At 40.8% G+C, this 19,468-nt stretch overlaps 2 protein-coding genes across 4 annotated transcripts; one reads left to right on the top strand and one right to left on the bottom strand.

Annotated features, from left to right (window-relative positions):
* The first annotated feature begins 1,290 nt into the window (after positions 1–1,290).
* psip1a (PC4 and SFRS1 interacting protein 1a) lies at positions 1,291–10,907 on the top strand. Of its 3 annotated transcripts, XM_076032251.1 has the most exons (17): positions 1,291–1,453; positions 1,883–1,972; positions 2,106–2,182; positions 2,461–2,599; positions 2,867–2,956; positions 3,244–3,339; positions 4,180–4,239; positions 4,323–4,383; positions 4,478–4,571; positions 4,859–5,039; positions 6,043–6,122; positions 6,304–6,359; positions 6,713–6,783; positions 7,400–7,501; positions 8,352–8,553; positions 9,733–9,829; positions 10,223–10,907. In XM_076032251.1, the coding sequence occupies exons 2-17, from the start codon at positions 1,901–1,903 to the stop codon at positions 10,251–10,253; spliced, it is 1,509 nt and encodes a 502-aa protein (XP_075888366.1). In that variant the 5' UTR covers positions 1,291–1,453; positions 1,883–1,900; the 3' UTR covers positions 10,254–10,907. The 3 variants fall into 3 exon arrangements, with proteins under 3 accessions (XP_075888366.1, XP_075888374.1, XP_075888383.1); XM_076032259.1 differs by lacking the exon at positions 3,244–3,339; XM_076032268.1 differs by lacking the exons at positions 3,244–3,339; positions 4,180–4,239.
* Positions 10,908–11,332: 425 nt separating this feature from the next.
* snapc3 (small nuclear RNA activating complex, polypeptide 3) lies at positions 11,333–19,087 on the bottom strand. Its single transcript, XM_076032283.1, has 9 exons — positions 18,843–19,087; positions 18,046–18,129; positions 17,843–17,924; positions 17,580–17,684; positions 16,232–16,381; positions 15,700–15,782; positions 13,338–13,496; positions 11,756–11,863; positions 11,333–11,665 (listed from the first exon to the last, which is right to left on the bottom strand). The coding sequence occupies exons 1-9, from the start codon at positions 19,076–19,078 to the stop codon at positions 11,518–11,520; spliced, it is 1,155 nt and encodes a 384-aa protein (XP_075888398.1). The 5' UTR covers positions 19,079–19,087; the 3' UTR covers positions 11,333–11,517.
* Positions 19,088–19,468: the final 381 nt, after the last annotated feature.

The raw sequence follows: 19,468 nt of genomic DNA, 5'->3' as shown, positions 1-19,468 counted from the left end.
GCAGTGATGGGGGGCAGTGGCTCCTCAGAGTTATTCTTGGGTACAGACCTGGGTTCCACTTCTCCATTCTCCTTTTGTCCTCTCTGCTCTCCTCTGGCCCTGACTGGCTTCTCCCCTCCCTCATCCCCTCGCTGGGACTTGTGGCTGAGAAGCCTGTCCTTCACCTTTCAGCTTCTTCTTTTGTCTTTACCACACACACACACACACACACACACACACACACACACACACACACACACACACACACACGTTAAGCCGTTCTGAATTTATGCATGCTCTTTGTATACCTGTGTGGCCAAAGTTGCTGGGGTCACCTTTATAAAGCTTAAAGGCTCAACATGCGCGTCTCTGTGTACCTTGTGAGTCTACATGAAATTATATAAATATATATATACATATATACATATAAATATACATATATATTCAGCATTTTTACAGGAAGACTGAATATTGTGTGAACAATGAGCAAAACTGTTTTGACTAATTGCATTGTTATTATTGTTGATGTTGTTGTTGTTGTTGTTTCTTCTTAACATTTAAAATTTCAAATATGAGTAAATTTTGGATCGTAAAATGAAAAGTAAAAATGTAAAAACACCTCATATGCTATTCCTAAATTGTGCCACTGGAGGGCAGTAAAAGCCAGGTAAACGGGGCACAACGTAATAAACTGGCATGCTGGAAGTATGACGCTCCCAGTTAATCATCAATCAATCAAGGTCAGGAATGTGATATTGACAAAACAATCCAGAACAACACTTGACCTTAACTAACAAAAGAATTTGCCATTTATACGTCCATGCATCTGCCTCAGCATCAGTACCAAACAAGAGAGCAGCTTAAGAGGTCCCACTCTGGTCCTAATTTTATAGCATAAAAAAAATAAGTTTAATCACACTGTGATATATTTTTTAATGTATTTTTATGACAAAAATAAGTTGGGTTTTTTTTTTTTTTTTTCGCCTAGTGCTGCTAAAATAAAATAAGTGCAAACGAGCTATAGTCATCTGTCAATTTATCGTCTCTGTAAAAATGTGACGAAGGCGCATGCGTGATGACGTGCAAGCAAGCTGCTCCCTCACTGAGGACCCATAGACGATCTTTGTAGATGTAGACAACCTGCACAGGTCCTTTTACCGATACAATAAAGTTAAACTTCGGGGATGTGTGACTCGCGATTTTACTTTCGAAGAACTTTGAAATGATGACGAAGAAATTAAAAACCAGTGAACAAAATGTATAGCGTTTATGAATAGTGAAGATGTTACATTGCCCACCCCCCGTCCTGAGTTGAAATGGTTCAGTCCGTCGAGGTCCTCCTGCGCGGGAGTGGAAAACGTGCGACGGCTTTTCCTGTTCAGAGCAATATGCGCTGCGACACTGTCCCCAACTGATCAAATAAGATAACAGGCCCCTGTCAGAGGCGTATCCGCGAATAAAAACATCGACCAAGGTAACGGTTTGGTTTCGCTCCTGGCACATCCACTCGCTCCCTGCTAGCGTTAGCAGGGCTGTTTGTTGACGAGGCTCTCCTGCTTCTCGCTGCTGCGCGTCGTTCACGCACGCCGAGTCCCTATTTCCGTGGCCGCCGAATGACACTAACACGCACCCGCAGTGTTGGGGTGCGTGTTCGCAACGCGGCGTTGTCCCGCGTGAGGTTCATCGCGATCGTCGTGTTTGAATGAAAACGTGTCTGTGTGAAATGTTGTGGCTGTCGGTAAGGGGGAGGGGCACCGTTCCGCCACCCCAGCGTCCACGTTATGGCTGCTACTTAGATGCGCCTCAAGCACCGTTCAGCTGGAAATGTGATTATTATTTATAAAAAATAAAAAAAAAAGTTTCGCCCCACGCTCAGTTGATTGTCTTTCTTTTTTTTCCACAGTGTGGCAACTGGTTGAACATGGCCCGAGACTGGAAACCCGGTGATCTGATCTTTGCCAAGATGAAGGGCTATCCACACTGGCCTGCAAGAGTGAGTCTGGGCCTCTGACTGACACACAGTCCAGCACAGTCATTTCCTGAGTCTGACCCTTTATGACATTTATGTTGTTTCTACTGCTCTCTTCCCCCCCCCCCCCCCCCCCCTCTCCTACATTTCCTGGTAGATTGATGAAGTCCCGGATGGTGCCGTGAAACCATCCAACATCAAATTTCCCATCTTCTTCTTCGGCACTCATGAAACGTCAGTAGCTGACCACATCACTGTTATTTTACTGTTTATATTTTATGCAGTATAATGTACTGCAATCTCAAAGCATAAAGTAATGTTCAGCCAACTGTTGATGTGGCGCTTACTCAGAGAAATCACCTGCTCTCGTGAAGGTGTTGTTGAGACTATCTGCTGAGATGAGATGCATGTTGCATCCACCTCATCATCACACATAATAGTTAATTTGATATATAAAAAAAAAAAAAGAAAGAAAAAGTTAATAAACATGTTTAATGTCTTTCTTCAAACAGTGCATTCCTCGGCCCTAAAGACATCTTCCCTTACCTGCCCAATAAAGAGAAGTATGCCAAGCCCAACAAGAGGAAAGGATTCAATGAGGGACTGTGGGAGATTGAAAACAACCCAAAAGTGGAGCTCACCGCACCAAAGGTACCTGGGCTCCACGATCGAGCCTGTACAGCATCCATATTGTGATGCTGGTTGCTTCCATATTGTGTGCAGCGTCACAATACAACTCACACACCTGAAATAAAATGAACACTTTATGTATGCTTGTTGACTAATCTTACCTCAGAAAGATTGAATGAGTATTTTTCAAAATGGTCAATTAATAGGAATACCTAAAATGTTGCGAGGCTAGCCACCTCACTATTGCTAACTTGTTTTATTGATATGCATAAATGATTTCATTTCAAGCCGGTGGCCCCAGAGTCTTTTGCTGAGAAGGACTCAGACAGCAGCGCGGAAGGCGAAGAGGAAGGGGACGACAAGACACTCAATTCCAAAGTAAGATTTTGATTCTTGAACTCTCACACGCCCACTCTCCATTTATTTCTGTGCCGCCAGTTTTTTTTCCTCTGCCTATTTCTGTCTCCCCCTGATCTCTCTGTCTGTAGTCTGTCTGCTTCGCGCCTCACGTGTGTGTCTGTGTTGCATTTCAGTTTCTTGATTGGAGTAGTGTGTGTGTATGTGTATGTGTGAGCGCGCAGCAGGATTCTCCCTAACCCCTCTGCCTGTTGACACCCATTCACGCCACCACGCTGTGCCCTGTGCTGTGTCTCGGGTGCATTCAGGTTCCAGGAAGTGAGGCTGAGCAGGAGAATGAGAATGAGGAGGAGGAGGAGGAGGAAGGGTCTCTGACCTCTGAGCAGGGTCCTCAGGACCAGGATGTACGTACTTTGCATGTGGGAAAGTTAGTTGAGGTGTCATCCTGTCGGGGGGAAGCATGTGACACTTTGGTGATTTTTTGATTGGTGGTTCGTCTCTGCATTGGTCAACAAACCCAACATTGCTGTTTGATTTTTTTTTTTTTTCGGAGTGATGCGGTTTGTGTGTCATGAAAACAGGGGTGACAAATGATTTTGAAACCAACTCAAATGAGAAAACAGTCCCTGTGTTGTCAAATAATACCTCTTGAAGTGGTATCAGAATTACTGGGCCTGAATGATGGCGTTTGATTTTGGGATGTGAAAATGTGCAACTCCTAGAAAATAGTCTGTGCTCTTCTCTCCTTACCGCTTTACATTTCCTGCCTTTCTCTGTCTACATAGTCAACAAACTTCTTTTTTTTACAATCAGTTGATCTAATTTATTTTTGCATGGCTTTCTGTGTGCTTTGGAAACAGGTAAGTCATCACTCAGTTGCTTTTAACCTGTCATATGATGATCTATTTGCATGAATGGCTTCCCTTAATCCAATTGAAGAAATCAAACAAATCAATCTGTTTAAATTTCACATCACACGGTATGCACAATTGAATTTGATCATGGAAATGTGTTATTTTATACCGTTAGGCAAAATGATAATGCCCATAGGACACACAGCCCATGGCTGCAAGGGAAAAGAAGTAATTGTGTTATTTTTGTTTTAATGAGTATATTTGTTGGTGTACTTGGTCTCCAGTGTTTAAAATCAAGGTTGTCGTTTTACTACTGAGAACACATTTTAGGAGTCTGGATTGTGCGTATTCATCATCACATCACAGTGACTTAATATGTTTGCATTTTAGGGTTTGGCAGATAAAGACTCCTCAGATGTTATTAAAACTAAGAGAGGGAGAAAGAAAAAGGTTTGTTTTTGTCAATGGATTCACTTCACAGTGCACTGACGCTGTAGTGAGGACACATCATGTTTTCATATTGCCATTTTCAGAGTGATGCTGAGCAGGAGATGGAGAAAGATGATGCACCTGCCAGCCCCGCCAGCCCCTCAGGTCGCCTGTCTCCCATGTGATGTTTCTGTATTCACAATTTCTTTTAAATCACCACGTTATTTTATTGTACTGGGTTTTGTGTGTGTGAGAGCAGGAGGAGAAGGCCCCAAAAGAAGAGGCAGGAAGCCCAAAAGTGAGAAGCTTCTTTTGCTGCAGCAGCAGGAGCACCAAGGATCAGGAAGTGACATGTAAGAATCACCCAACAAAACATGCACACAGAATGCACAATTTGGATGTCCTAAAAAAAAAAGAAGAAAAAAGCCATTACTAATAGAAACTTTACATAGTATTGTTTGTTAGTTTACTTGCAAACTATTGCATCTGCAAATACCATTTATTATTATTGTATTATTATGTTTATATCTTTGCATTATTATCATTATTATTATTATTATTATTATTATTATTATTATTATCATCATTATTATTATCATGCTTCTTGTAAGGGTATTATTATTATCATGCTTCTTGTAAGGGACACTGCAGAGCCAGACAGAAAGAGGAAGAGGGCCCCAGAGGACAAGTCCAAGAGTGGAGGGGAGGAGGAGAAGAGAAAGGAGGAGGGCAAAGGAAAGGATGCGGAGGCCAAGGAGCCCGAAGCCAAGAAGAAGAAGCAGTCCAAGGATGACGGGTCCTCCAGCTCAGATGACGAAGAGGTAAATACATGTCTCTGCCACACAGGCTGTTATCTGTCAGCGTATGGGCCTGATGGTGTGTACATGTGTATATACAGGTACTACCTGAAAATTTTGAATATCAAGTAAAAGTTGTTTTATTTTGGCAATTTAACATAGAAGATGAAACCAACAAATTTTATTAAGCCATTACACACAAATTGACATATCTCAAGCAGTTCCTTGTTGTAACTTTGCCGATTAAGATTTTCATAAAGATTTGACTTTATGTAATATTCTAATTTTCTGAATTTTTGAATTTGAGTTTTTTTTTTTTAAGCTGCAAGACCTGATCAGCAAAATCCAAAGAAATAAAAACTTGAAATATATTGATTTGCATATTATTTGTTTATATAATATGTCACATTCACCTTTTAAGTTGAATTGCAGAAATACTACAACCTTTTCAGGATATTCTAATTTTCTGGGTAGTACTGTATATACAGTAGATATATAGATATAGATATATATATGAATATATATATGTATATACATATATATATATGTATATGTGTATATGTATATGTATATATTTAGATGGATAGATAGATATTATACATATGTTCATAAACACACACAGATAAAACAACCCTAATAATTATTATTGTTAAATCATAAGTGCCACAAACTGCTTCCTGGTGCCACGGCCTGTTGTTCAGGTGGCTACACTCACAGCCAGCAAAGTCCAACAGCGGCTCTGTTGTTCATTCCAAGCAGCTTTTACTTGTGACGTGAGAGAAAGGAGGCTTTTAAGAGTATCCGGTTTGGGTCATGGAATGCAATTGACGCAGAGAAGGTGTGGTACCCAGAACACATCACCGCCGTGCAAAATGCTCTCCCGCCCATAGAAAACTACTGGGAAAGGGCGCATCTAATTATAAAAACACTCTCTGTCTGTGCTGCCCCCGGAAGCGGCGCTGTTCTCCCCTGTAACTGGCCAGAGTGATGCTTTCGTTCACATGATCTCCTTTTCTCTCCATCGTAGAAGAACAAAGGTAAGAAGAAACACCCCAGCCAAGACATTGACAAGGAGGCGCGTCGGAGAAAAGCAGATGAATTGAGAGAGTACGTATCCATACCCAGGGAAGCACGCTGCCCAGTTCTGGCATTTAAAGTACATGAGCAAAAGTCTGAGATGAAGGAAAGAAACTTAAGATTCAACTCAAGGAAAAAAACGCCTAAATATAATTCACCTTTTCACAAGCTCCGCAGTTGATTTATGTTCTCTTTTTTCCCCCCATTTCAGGTCAAACAAAGATGATGGTAAGAAAAATGAAGAGAGGACAGGTGTCAAGAAAAAAGGTGAATATTACGTAGTTAATATATAAAAGGGGGGACTTGTTCCAGAATTGACATTTAAACAAATTAAAATCAGCTTATTTCCAACAAATTAAATAGAATTCAAATGTAATTAATGCCAATCAATGGAGGCTGTTGTTTGGCATTCATTTCTCAGTGCTACACTTTTTCCCATCCACCCCTGCTGACTCCATTCATTGATTTTTCCCAATGAACTCTAATTTACAGTTTCATTCCCTGATGGCTCCCACTGCAAATGGAGCCGGCTCATTCCAATAAAAATAGTTTGGGAAGCTGTTGTGTAACCAGTCTTTCCAAACCCTCAGCATCACAAGTGACCTTTTTCTCCTTCGCAGAAATGTCAACTGACCTGAAACTCCAGCGGCTGCACAGTGAAATCAAGATTTCACTGAAAATAGACAAAGCTGTAAGTTTGTGCCATTATGCAGGTCACTGACAAATCGGGTCAGTGTTGCGCAATACTATATCTCCGCCAGCGGTGTAGTTTTCTCTCGACTCGATTCAGTTCATTCACGTGGTTCTTTTTTTAGCTTCACTGCATCAGGATTCATGAACTTGTTGCGGGCGAGAGCTGCAGGAAACAAAATTTAGATTTCCTCTCATCGGAGGGTCATTTTGCAGTCAAATATCGCGGCCAAGCGTGCCTGATTGTTGCTAAAACCGAGGCTCCCTCCAGTAAGGCGGCGGTAGTGCAGGTGTAGTGGATGCTCGCTCTGAGGATTAGTAGAAGACATCCGGGTTCACCATAATGCCACATTTGTGCCTCGACACTCATTTTAGTAACTGATGAACATCTCCTCCGGGAACCGCACAGGAAGTGATGTGTCGATACCAAACTTCCTGTGTTCGGCGCCTATGACAAACTGACTCGAATCGCAGAGAGGCCTGAGATCGATTCACATGTAGCGGAGTCTAGTCGTTCACCTTGGAGCTACAACTCGTGTAACTCTCTCTGATTTACATTTGCACTTTTTTTTTTTTTTTTTTTTTTGTTCATGGCCTCACACGTGACACCTGGCCAGGATGTGAAGAAGTGTTTGGATGCGTTGGATGAGATCGGTGCCCTCCAAGTCACCACCCAGCACCTGCAGAAACACAGCGAGCTGATTGCGACGCTCAAAAAGGTGAAGCCTGCCAAACATTACTAAAAATGACAAACCCTGACCTTTGTGGGTGTGTAACCCCAGGTCAGTGTGTCGTGACAAGTTGCGTGTGTGTGTGCGCCATAAGCAGACATGGGGGGCGGTGTTGTGCAGAATTAGGGATACCAGAGTGGGGTTAAGTACTTTATTCGTACTCTTAAAATATGTGTTGATACCACGACACTTATACAAGTTTTTTGTAGCAAAATATCTCCAAATATCGCTGCACAGATATCCATCTAAATACATTCATGTCCTCATAAATATAAATACAATTTAACACAACATTACATAATATAACATGATATAGTATAATACATATGCATACACTACACAGATATCCATATAAATACATATATACACTAACACACTACATAACTATTCCCGTAAGTACATACTATATACCAACTTAATTGCAATATAACAATTGACTATTGTGTTTATAGATTTATCCCTCATCATCCTCAGTTATCACACTTTCTCTTCCATATACTTGTTTGGAAATTTTTTATTTTTTTTTGTTCAAATAACAGAATATCTGTAGATAAAAAAAAAAAAAAATCAAAGTAATTCTATAAGGTACAATGGCCTTACCAAGCGTTCGGTGTCGGTTGAGTACTGAAACGCAAGTACTTCCACATTCTGTAAAAAAGTGGTATTCGTTCATCCCTATGCAGAATTCACGCTACACTGTCAGCAATGCATCCAATGCACGTACACAATGTTTATGTATCTTAGTGACGTGTGTGTGTGTGTGTGTGTGTGTGTGTGTGTGTGTGTGTGTGTGTGTGTGTGTGTGTGTGTGTGTGTGTGTTTCTCATCCACTTTCCAGATTCGCAGATTCAAGGCCAGCCAGGACGTGATGGACAAGGCCACCATGCTGTACAACAAGTTCAAGAGCATGTTCCTGGTGGGGGAAGGCGACTGCGTGCTCAGCCAGGTGCTCAACAGGTCTCTGGCCGAGCAGCGGCAGCACGAAGAGGCCAAGAAGGGGGCGCTAAAAAGGGCGGAGCAAGCCAAGGAGAACAACCCAGGTAGAGCAGCCACGCGTTGGCGTTCACGTCACAAAGCGTCCAGAACTGAATGTCAGTGCAGTCTGAGGAGACAAGCGAGAGGTAAAAACTCTCTTAATTCTCTATCTAAATCTATCTATCTATCTAATCTAAATATGAAGCATTGCTCTTTTATTCATTGATTCATTTATTTTAACTGTAAAAGTGTTCTGCCAGTTGTGCTAAAACAACATCCGCTGCAGCCTCAATGCTGATCTCCTCAGCTGTAGTTTGACTTCCTGGACCGTCCACTAGAGCAGCATGAAAATTCAGGTCGGTTTGTTTTTCCCTTTGAGAGCTTGATTTTCAATTTCAATTACCGAGTTTTGGTAAAACTACAAAATATGACAGAATAAATTTTCATTATTTATTAAAAAAAAAAAAAAGCTAACAAATTCCTTCATTGCCTTTAGGGAATGAAGTCAAGCTGAAAGATAAATCCCCCCTGGGTTTAGAACAATCTTCTTGACCAAACTAAGATGAAGCCCTTGGACAGTTAAACCTCAGTCAACAGGAGCTAATGAACCGGATTTCTATATAAAATGTATTAATGGTGCAGCCCTACCTTTCGCTATTTCTTCTTCATCTGTTTCGTCACGACAAATGTTTTCTCGGAGCTCGGCTACATGGTCGAGTGAGATTTCAGCATTGGATTGTGAGCCTTTTATTGTGTGAGCCTGTTCCAAGCTATTAGCTGCCTTGGCCTTTTGAGCGTCGCCGCTATCTTCCCTGACTAAGAATCTCGTGTTGCTATTTTTAACGGCTGGGTAGGTCTGGTGATGAAGGTGCCTCCTCGGGCCTGGCTCCTGATTAGTGGCAAATCAATTATTGTGCAACAGAACCGTTGAAGCTACACATACGGCCTTTTCTCTTTACGGGAGGCATCACAGGATCTCTGTGGTTGCGCTTGCCTGAGCGGAGGCTCAAGACTGTAACACGGGCCACAACCTCACTCTGACTGACTCACTTTATCCGCTTCACATACTGTACTGCGGCAAAGAAGTAGTGACTCTGATCAGAAGGTCTCTCTTTTTTACAGCAAGGCATGCCGAATGGATGGAAAATCGCCTCCCATCTGTCTCATCACATGCTGCCGTAGCCTCTTACTATTCCGCGGTGACTTAGGTTGCACTGTCTGACTGTGGCTCCGCTTGCGTGCAGAAAAGATGACCAACGGTGAAATCAGCCCCGAGGAGAAGAAGCAGGAAATGGAAAAAGAGAAGCTGCCCGAGGACGCGGCAGCAGGAGAGAATCAGAGGTGGGCTGATGGAGAAAAAAAGAGTCACAAGGACAAGACGGAGATAATAAATATCTGGTAGAAGCACAGAGGCAAGGTGGCATCCAAGTTCTTCCCTTTAAACTGAAAAGACTTTAATTCTTAGAATCTACAGTAGAGCGAGTGTATTTTTGGCAAGTTTCTCCACTTCCTTGCCATGATTGGTGCTATGTTTAGTAACCGTTTCAAGGTCCACGCTCCATGTCATACAGTGTAATAGAATAGAATAGAATAGGTGTACTTTATTGATCCCAAATTGGGAAACTACACAATTTTTGCAATTTTTGCCACTGAGTCAAGAAAAGTATCTGTCACTGGTGGTTTCTGGACTGTGGGCACTGACGCCCATTTAATCTTTATTTTCTCGTTCTCTAGTGCTCCTGCAGCTCCAGAAGAGTCCACCTGAGACACCTACGTACCTGAAGAGACGGAAAACTTGCTGCTGTACTCACAACCTTATTTTAAACTGAACTGGCTGGGACTTTCTGTCCGGTTTATTTGACTGACATGATGAAGCCTCACCGGTTTCTGCCGGCATTGTTGCTCAAAACTAGTTAGTATTTCAAAACGCCTCCTCTACTGCTACTTTTCTGACTTACAGATACCTTTCTATTTTATTTGATTTTTTTAGGAATTTCACTTTTTAAACACTTTATTTCACATGTGCCTGCTAGTGATCACGTTAAAGAGCCAGCAGTAGATTAACAGAATAGTTTTAAATTTACCATCTGGTTTCTTCAGTTTGATTGAACAAGTCATTCCCAGTGCATTCAAATTTTGTTTGTTTGGTTGTTTTTTGTTGTAGCAAAATTTGTCATTTGAGCGACAATTTGAGCAGACAAGGTGCTGCGTAGAGCTCAACTGTCATGCCAACAGTTTGATACGTGAACATTTTTACAGATGCGCATTACCTTTTAGATGAGGTTTATTTTCTCATACTTGCTTCCTTGTATGCTTCTTTTAAAAAGGTGGTCATTGTTACCATTATTGTAAATAAGAGTATTTTTTTTGTCTGTCTAATGACCTGCTTCAGCATCTCAATAAAGTAGTGCAAACTGTTTTTGGTTTGTATATTTTTTATATTTAGAGTTATGTCAGATTGTGAACTTCTATTGTCCTTAAAAATATACACTATAATTTACTCCTTGGTAACGCTGAGCTTTTTGACGTGTTACAGTGAATCAATTATATTTTAAAATATCTAATCGTATGTTTTTCATGATTGTACCATTTATATGATTCTTAGTTTTTATACCAAACTTTAGCAGAGTACCATTGCACAGTTAATATCACAAAAGACAATAGATGTCTAGATAATAGCATTTGGAACCCACTACACTATAAGATAGATGCTTTGTTGACTGAACTTTTCTTTCAGAGAGAAGAGAATCGAAAGATGGACTGTACTCATCTGGGTGGAAATGGAAGCTTAGCATGAGGGTGTGTGTAAATTATGGGACCCTAAATACACCCATGGACACTAAAACTAATTATACAAAAAAATCTTTATTTTAAATACAATAATAAAGAATAACATTACTGTCCAAATATACAAGAAGGGAGCATTTAAATTTCTGAAATGTGACAAAAACATTTCTTAAAGTAATATCTTACACAGGCTGTATTGTACAGCATTGAATCAGTGACACTGCTCACCAAAATGATAAGTGTTAGTTAAATGCACCGTGGTCTACGTAAGGGTAGGCCAAGAATTCTCCCATCTTGTTGCCCTGGGCATCGTAGTGCAGCATTTGGAAGCACTTGTCACAGAAGAGACACGGGTCGCTCGGAGCCAGCTTGTCGTTGGTGGTCAACCACCTTGGTGGGAGGAGAAAAATAAAACCATTTTAAGATGTGAACTTGCGCCAGCAGTCTGAAACCTCAACTTGTGCCGACGCTTTAACGCACCGTCCGATGAAGACGTAGCAGACGGAGCACTTCTGTGTGGGCACCCTGTGCTTGTGCATGAGGAGTGGATACAGCTTCTTGTCCAGACAGTCTTTTCTGTGGGCCAGCCTTCAATGTTGGGACAATGAGTGTTAAGAAAAAGAAAAAAAAAAGGATAAGGAGCATTAAAGGTCAGATGATACCACAGCTTTGTCCTACGCTGGTGACAGTGAGTGCCGCCTTTATTAGCACTTCTCTTAAGTGGGCCCACAGACGGAACCGCTGTTACGCAGTTCCTCCTACACGGAAACCTAATTTGCTGGAAGGTCTTGTGAATGCTGTCAAATCCCGTCTGACAACGAAGTGCTTTCTTCCAGGAGCTTGTACAACACTCTCACACACAAAAAAATCTCATCTTATGACAAACCCACCGTACATAATTGCCTAGTAGTAGAACAGTGCACTTTCAGACACAGAATAAGAATGACCAGCGCCAAAAGGCTGACATTAAATGAATTTTAATGGAGATCAGAAGTGCCCTTTAAAAAATGTTTTACTGGATTTATGATTATCATTTATTTATTTATTTATTCATTTTAGGTATCACATGTAGATACCTCTACATTTGTCTTGAGACACCTTGTTCTTTTTGTTTAAAATATTTTCAAAGGTGCATGGGTGGATGGTTTTATATGGTTTTATTCCTTGCTGAAGAGGGGCCACAAAAGACTCAGAGCCCTCAGGACCCTCCCCAGGTAAAGATTCACTTTACTATAGATTCATGTCTGAACAAGAAAGAGGAATCCCCCAGGATTAGAAGAGCCATAACGACGTTCAGTCCTAAGTTGTTGTGTGGGTGTTCGCATCCGTCACATGGATGGATAGACTGTCAACGACACAACCACATATTCTGCACATTTTGAAACCATGCATGCATAAGGTTGCATTCTCCACCGTGAAACAGCAGAAGAGCAAAAGGGTGTGTGAGTCAAATTAAAACCGATGACTCAGTAGAGCAACTAAACGTACTTCCTGGATCAACCAGCAACAGAACTGCTTTTCTGTTGTACATTTGTGATCTACAGTAAAGGTTTAGCAACGCCAGTTTTGGCTTTAATTTCCTGAAATCTTCAAGCGGATGTGTCTACACTGTTAAAATGTTGAATTTTGCAGGCATCTAATTAAAAATGATCTAATGGTTAGTTATATAAAACTATTGATGGTTATGAGGGTGATATCATGAGGTTGAATATCATGTTATTTTAAGATGTGTCAGCTTGGTTTGCAAATTAGTTTTAAACAGTTTTGCAACTTTTTAAAACTAGGAGTTCTTCCTGGTGATGAATTTCTAAGAACATTTTAGGGGTTTGATTCTGAAAGCTACTCCTGACAGGGCCTCCTGAGGCTATAAAGATTTTTAGTAGGAAAGAAAATTGATGGCAAGCCAGTGAAATCAGATGTTCATTCAGAGATTTGTCATCTCTCGCAGTTCCTTCAATGCACCGCTGTTGGGCACTATAATATGATGGGGGATATTTAACGAGGTCTTTAAAAACAGGGGAAGCACCTGATCAATTATGATGAGGAGATCCACAAACCCTACCTGACATCTGTGATGATGACCAGATGTTCGCAGTCTCCTTGGTGACAGTAGAGGTACGGGTAGCCCACCTTCAGGGTGAGGTCCAAAAACCGAGTGTCTTCCATCTTGGCCTGCGTGAACGTTGGGAAGTTGTGGGATTTTGCCCATTCGATGACAGTCCTGTGCCGTACACAAAGACCACAGTGAGCTTGCAGCCTTTAAACAGCACCTGTTTCAAACATTCATAATCACTGTTTAATTTTTAGCCAGTGGAGAGCGCTACTTTGTTTTTGGAAACTGAAATCTAAAACTGATGTTTCAGTCAATTATGTTCTCCCATTCATATGAGTTAATTTCCGGTATGTTGGCAAATTATGATGAGAAATGGTATTGAAGGTTTCCGTAACACAGACCTGGTATCACTGAGCAAATCTGACCGGTAGTCTGGGGTCTATTTAGATTAGCCTATCGCACACCATTTTACTTATTTTTGTTCTATATTTTTTAGTAGTAGTAGTAGTAGTAGTAGTATATGTTTATTTATACTTTCACTACTTTCATTGTTGTTTTAATATGTAAAACATTTTGGTAATCCTTTTATGTTTCTTATGTAAATGTGCTACATCCAGTTGACATTGACCTCCTGGCTAATGAACTGAGACATTGCTGTTTTTAGGCGTCCTCATGATGATCGGCCCTATTGTGGTGATCAACTCGCTCAGTGATAAGTGGAATCTTCTGTTCCGTTTTCTCTCTCTTCTTAATGAATGCAGTTTGGTTTACTCAGCGATGCAACAGGGTTGGATGTAATAAAGACGCTGACAGATTTGTCGGTATGAAAATTTCCAAGATTTTCAACAGCAAAGTGTAATAATGTTGCCTCAATGGTCTCTTCAGTTATATTCAGACCAACTGAGTGTTCAGGTGCATATTGTCTATGCTTGAACAGCACAATGCATACTGACTCTTTCCCAACCAATCACCGTTGCTGATGCCCTCAAACAGCATGCAAGTTTCCAAGCATGCTGGGAACTTGCTGCATGTGAGGCGTGTACGCCCCGCCTCTGATCACCAGACCCCTTGAAACACACATCTACGTAAAACCTAACATGATGAGTGGCACAAGGTGTTAGCTTGGCTCTGGAATTATTTTTGTTAAAATGACATTTACTGCTGATATTGAGGTTTCTACATGGGTGTTTGACATGATAATTGGTTAGATCCCTGCACAGATGGCCTTTCTCCTTTGTGCCCAGGGGACAGAAATGTGATTCAAGACAGTGTTCGTCACTCTGTGGGGCTCAGATTCAACATTATCTGTTGAAAGGGAAAAAAGTGCGTCAATAAGTGTGAGCTCTGGGCTCCTTCGCCTGGATCGTGCATCATATGAAACCAAGTTCATGGCTCCTTTTCTCCAAATTGTTCATGTGAGCTGAGCGCCGCCTTTCAACATTAATGATGACTCAGCCTCAACCCAGCCCTCCGAAGAGCGCTGCTCTGTTTAACATGGACATGATGACACTGTCCCTTTTGGCTTCTGATTTTATGAGTTTCAGGCCTAAGTTGTGCTGAGGGCAAATCGGCTGTTGCACTGTGAATTAGAGCCCTCACTTTAGGGGTTGTGTGCATCTTACTCCAAAGACACGCTATGGATAAGTTGTTCCATGGACCTGGGAGCTGCTGTTGTGCATCTTTTGTACGTTTTCCCTGTTCGAACATTTTAAGTGGCCTATAACATAACAGGATATAACTGTCATTAATGTTAATGTTAATGTAACGCAGCTAGCCAGGGTGTGACCAGGTTACGTTTCGAATGTTGACCAATTGTCCAATGACAACATGCTAGTAGTTGTTAAATGCTCCCGTCATGGCCTGTTGTTTCCATGTTACGTGTTAGCTCAACAGTCATGTGTTGAATTCACTTGGCTTTTAGGACCCTTTTCACCTTTGAGGCAGAGATCACCTTGGAAATTGGAAACCAATGAGCGCACCACTAGTTCTAGAGTAAACACAAATGTGTCAATCCTCACAACTCTGAATAAAGAAGAAGTGAATCAAAATGTGAACACACTCAGGCCAAGTGCATTTTTTTTTTAATCATGGTGTGTCAGAATATTGTGTGATGTAATAAAGTTATTAAAGAAAAATAATTTTTTTGTTTTGTTTACCCCATTCTTAAAGACCTGCTCGTTCCTGCTTCGATCAATAATAGATAACATCTTGGCTTACTTATTGTTCTTAATTCGACTTATTGACTCACCGCACAGCATAAGTAATGCATACTAAAATATATTGCAGCACACAAGATTTGCATGAGAAGACATGCACTCCACATACCATTTTCTCAAGTTGAAAGTTTTCTGAGGTAAGAAAAGACACTTACATACTGACATCCTGGCACTCTGGGAATCGCATGTCGTTGTAGAAAACTCCTTCAAAGAAGAAGTATGCCGATTTGAAATGATCCTGAAAAAGACAATAGGAAAGTTCCGTCATGCTCATGTAGTGATGCTACACTTTCAAGAAAAAAAAATAATAATAAAAGAGAAATTTCTACAGGAAACAGCTGAGCACACAAACACTAAATTTTGAGAAGTTTAAGAACTGACAGTTTGGTTCAAGTTTTGCAAGATGAAAATGTACCTATTCTACGCAATGCAATTCTACAGTGCAATGGCTAACATGTTTCTAAATCAATTATGTTACATAATCATTGTCACATTTGGGTGAAACAAGTGGTTTTTCAAGTTCATGATATCTGTCTCTACTTAAGTTTCCTCATAATCAATTGTGCATGCGTGAACAGGTAACCAGGCCACAATAACTTGCTCCACGTGTGGCTGCACAGCGAGACCAAGTCAGGATTTTGCAGGCGGAGCAGCTGTGAATTCAAGAGAAGCCGGGCAATTGCTAACCTTGCTGATAAAGTCTGGAGCCATGTCAGGTGTGTGGCTGAATTCTCCAAACACCTGCAAGTCGCTGACACAGCAAATGGCATCCCTCAGGTCGACTAGGCTGTGGGAGCCCATCATCATCATCGTCACGTGGGGCCTGACGCAGTTAAACTGAGAGCAGAAAGAGAAGAAGAGGTGTTTTCAAGAAATGTATTATAAGGACCCTTGGAACCACATACATTCTCATTCTATTGATAGATTGATAGGTACATCTGGTCCTATTGTGCTTCATCAGCTTGTGTTGCTTCGCCGTGTTTGTGATGGAGTTGCATCACTAGAGCAGTGTTTTTCAACCTTTTTTGAGCCACGGCGCGTTTCTTTCATTAAAAAAATAAAACAAAATCCCACGGCACACCGCCAAACCCAAAATATTATAAATTGACACTTTTTACCCTCATGATATTTTAGGCTCTTGAATTGTTAACGCTCACTCCGCGTGAAAAAACCTGTTTAGATGCACACAAAGCTGATATCCTGGGAGGAATTGTGGGTGGAAAATAGGCTCACATTTCATTTAAAGCAGTCACACCACTATGGAATGTTGTTGGTTTTTTTTTGACCAATTAAGTGAAATTGGATATTTTTTGTAATACACTAGAATAGAATGCCTTCATTTGTCCCACATTGGGGGAAATTACATAATTACAGCAGCATATTCAGTGCAAAGAGAAGATTAAAAAATATGAAATTAAAATAAAAAATAAAATAAATATCTCAATTATTTACATAACAAGATAAGTGTTTAAAAAAAACTAGTGACACATGTAGTGAAATGTGGTGGTTTCTAAATGTTTTTACTAAGACTTCACTTTTCTCGGCACACCTGACATTATCTCACGGCACGCCAGTGAGCCGCGGGCACAGTGGTTGAAAAACACTGCACTAGAGGACGGAATCTAACCTTGTGTGACAGCTAAATGGCTCAGATTTGCATTCTGCTGATCAATCTTGCCAATAGAGGGTGTTTTCAATCAGCGCAAGGATTTCATCTCCTGTGCAGTCAGTGTCCTTTTGGTTACAACTAGACCAGGAAACTGCTGTTTGCTGCCCTTGGAAGGCCAACAAGAGATGAACTAAATACCACATGTGACAGTAGGCTCCAGCAGAGATACTGTAAATGCCAAGGACTTAAGACTTGTCTAGATGTGACTGGCTTCTAAAGCAAATAAAAAATAAAAAATAGGGAACACACAGGGAGCTCACTAAAAACAAATGGGAAATGCTGTGTTCACCATGGCAGAACCTCATGGTGAGAACCGAGCCTCAGATGAGGAATCTTCACAGCACACTGAGCAAGATGAGAGCTTACTTTCTCAGAGGCACCTGGGTAGTAGACATTGATGGTTAAAATGATCTCTCCCTCAGGGACCATGTCAGCCGCTGACTCTGGTTGCTTACCGACAGTTAGACGCTCCTAAGAATCAAACAAAAAAAAAGCCAGCAGTTGGTTATGGTTATTACATATTTCAGGAACATGTCTATGTCAAGCAGTATATATGATCTGAACTCTATAGCAGTGTTAACATATGAAAAAAACTAAACAAAAAGCAAACCGTTCACCGACGGCCTCACCAGTTCTTCTGCATAGAGATCGTGTCTGTTTTTGTTGAGTTTCAAAGCATCTTTTTTGGAAACTTGCTGTTTTTGTCTCTGTCTGTAAAGAAGATGATGAAATGAAAGTGCATTTCCATTGCGGTTTACTTTATCCAATAACGGAGCAAAACATTTTCAACGTAACAAATCAAGAGGGTGTAACCGCAAAGAAAGAGTCATACATGAGTGTTTTCAGTGTGGAGTTAGGAGGGATGACGTCTGGATCAGGTCTCTGGTCTTCAGGATGGCAACGAAGCGAGTCAAGGCTAGAGGAGAACAAAAATGAAAAACAACTTCAGTTTTGTTTTTTTTTAATTAAAATTTTTAATAAAATTAAAAAAAACAACAACAAAGAAATCAACAAAACAACTGACACTTTGACATCAACATAAGACAAAGAATTCACACAAAGCCAAGTAACCTGGACCAAGAAATGCCTGGGTTCTTGGTAAATAGACCAAACGCCACTAATGTATAGACTTTCACGTTTGCATTTCTAATCAATTTACATTGTGGTGTGAAGACTCGCCGCAGGCCACACTGGTCCTGACCTCAATCTTGATTCAAAGGCTTTATTCACCAGGCTCTCTAGTGACTGATGCCAGGAGGGAAATGTGCATGTCCCTGAAGGTTCGGGAAACGACTGCTACCCATGGGCCATTTATTTATTTTTTATTTTTTAAATAACGTAATTGCAAGAATCTGACTATTTCAAATAGAACATTTATCGGTGACAAAATGTACAGAGAGAAAGCAGCAAGCGGATGACGCAGCAGATAAAGAATCTTTAAGTTGTTTTGCCTGCCAGCCTGGCTGCGCACTTCGACAATGCGGCTAAGTTACTTTAGCTTGTTGAGCTTATTCCAGCCAACCACATGGGAGTTAGGGGTCAATTAATCTATTACCCGACATCTTATCCTGCTTCGGAAAACGTTTCGAAAGGCGATTTAAACGCTTTATTGTACGTTTCTGGGACTACCTGCAGATGGACTTCACGTCCTTCATGGTCTCAGCGCTGACGCCAGTTTCTTTCATAAAATTAGCGTCAAACGCGTCCTCGTCGACCTGGTTAAAGGAGTAATCCCTGGGCTCAAGTCTGCTCAGCCACTCGTCTCTGAAAGAGGCGACATGAAACGCTTTGCTGTTCACATCAATTTGTTCATAATCTGGGATGCTGCTGCTGTCGGGTGCCTTCGGCTGCTTGGGCGCCGCCATGTTTCCCTCAGTGCCACGGCGCATTGTGGGTAATGTAGTTTTTAAGACTACCAAAGAATGAGGAGGATCGTCTCATATGCACTTCAAAAAACTAAAAGCATCGAATTGGCGGATCATAAAACAAGATTAAGCAGCTTTAAAGTTATATTGTATATAAAGTATAGTGAGAAGATAGCTCAAAGAAAAATACTTGTGATTTGTTTTGATATATATACATATATACATATACATATATATATATATATATATATATATATATATATATATATATATATATATATATATATATATATATATATATACATATATATATATATATATATACACACACACACACACACACACACACACATACACATACAATATACACACTCATATATATATATATAT

The sequence above is a fragment of the Nelusetta ayraudi genome, unplaced genomic scaffold (genome assembly GCF_046127955.1).
Source record: "Nelusetta ayraudi isolate G7.1 ecotype Tasmania unplaced genomic scaffold, CSIRO-AGI_Nayr_v1 ptg000004l, whole genome shotgun sequence".
Lineage (NCBI taxonomy): Eukaryota > Metazoa > Chordata > Actinopteri > Tetraodontiformes > Monacanthidae > Nelusetta > Nelusetta ayraudi.
Note: the sequence above shows the minus strand (reverse complement) of the source record. Positions and strands in the feature narration are given on the sequence as shown.

Coding starts and splice junctions, on each gene's coding strand:
- psip1a (XM_076032251.1), top strand. CDS start 1,901: ATGGCCCGAGACTGGAAACCCGGTGATCTGATCTTTGCCAAGATGAAG. Junction 2,600..2,866: donor TGGAGCTCACCGCACCAAAG/GTACCTGGGCTC, acceptor TTTCATTTCAAG/CCGGTGGCCCCAGAGTCTTT. Junction 6,784..7,399: donor CACTGAAAATAGACAAAGCT/GTAAGTTTGTGC, acceptor ACACCTGGCCAG/GATGTGAAGAAGTGTTTGGA.
- snapc3 (XM_076032283.1), bottom strand. CDS start 19,078: ATGGCGGCGCCCAAGCAGCCGAAGGCACCCGACAGCAGCAGCATCCCA. Junction 18,130..18,842: donor GACGTGAAGTCCATCTGCAG/GTAGTCCCAGAA, acceptor GTTCTCCTCTAG/CCTTGACTCGCTTCGTTGCC. Junction 15,783..16,231: donor CTCCAGACTTTATCAGCAAG/GTTAGCAATTGC, acceptor TGTCTTTTTCAG/GATCATTTCAAATCGGCATA.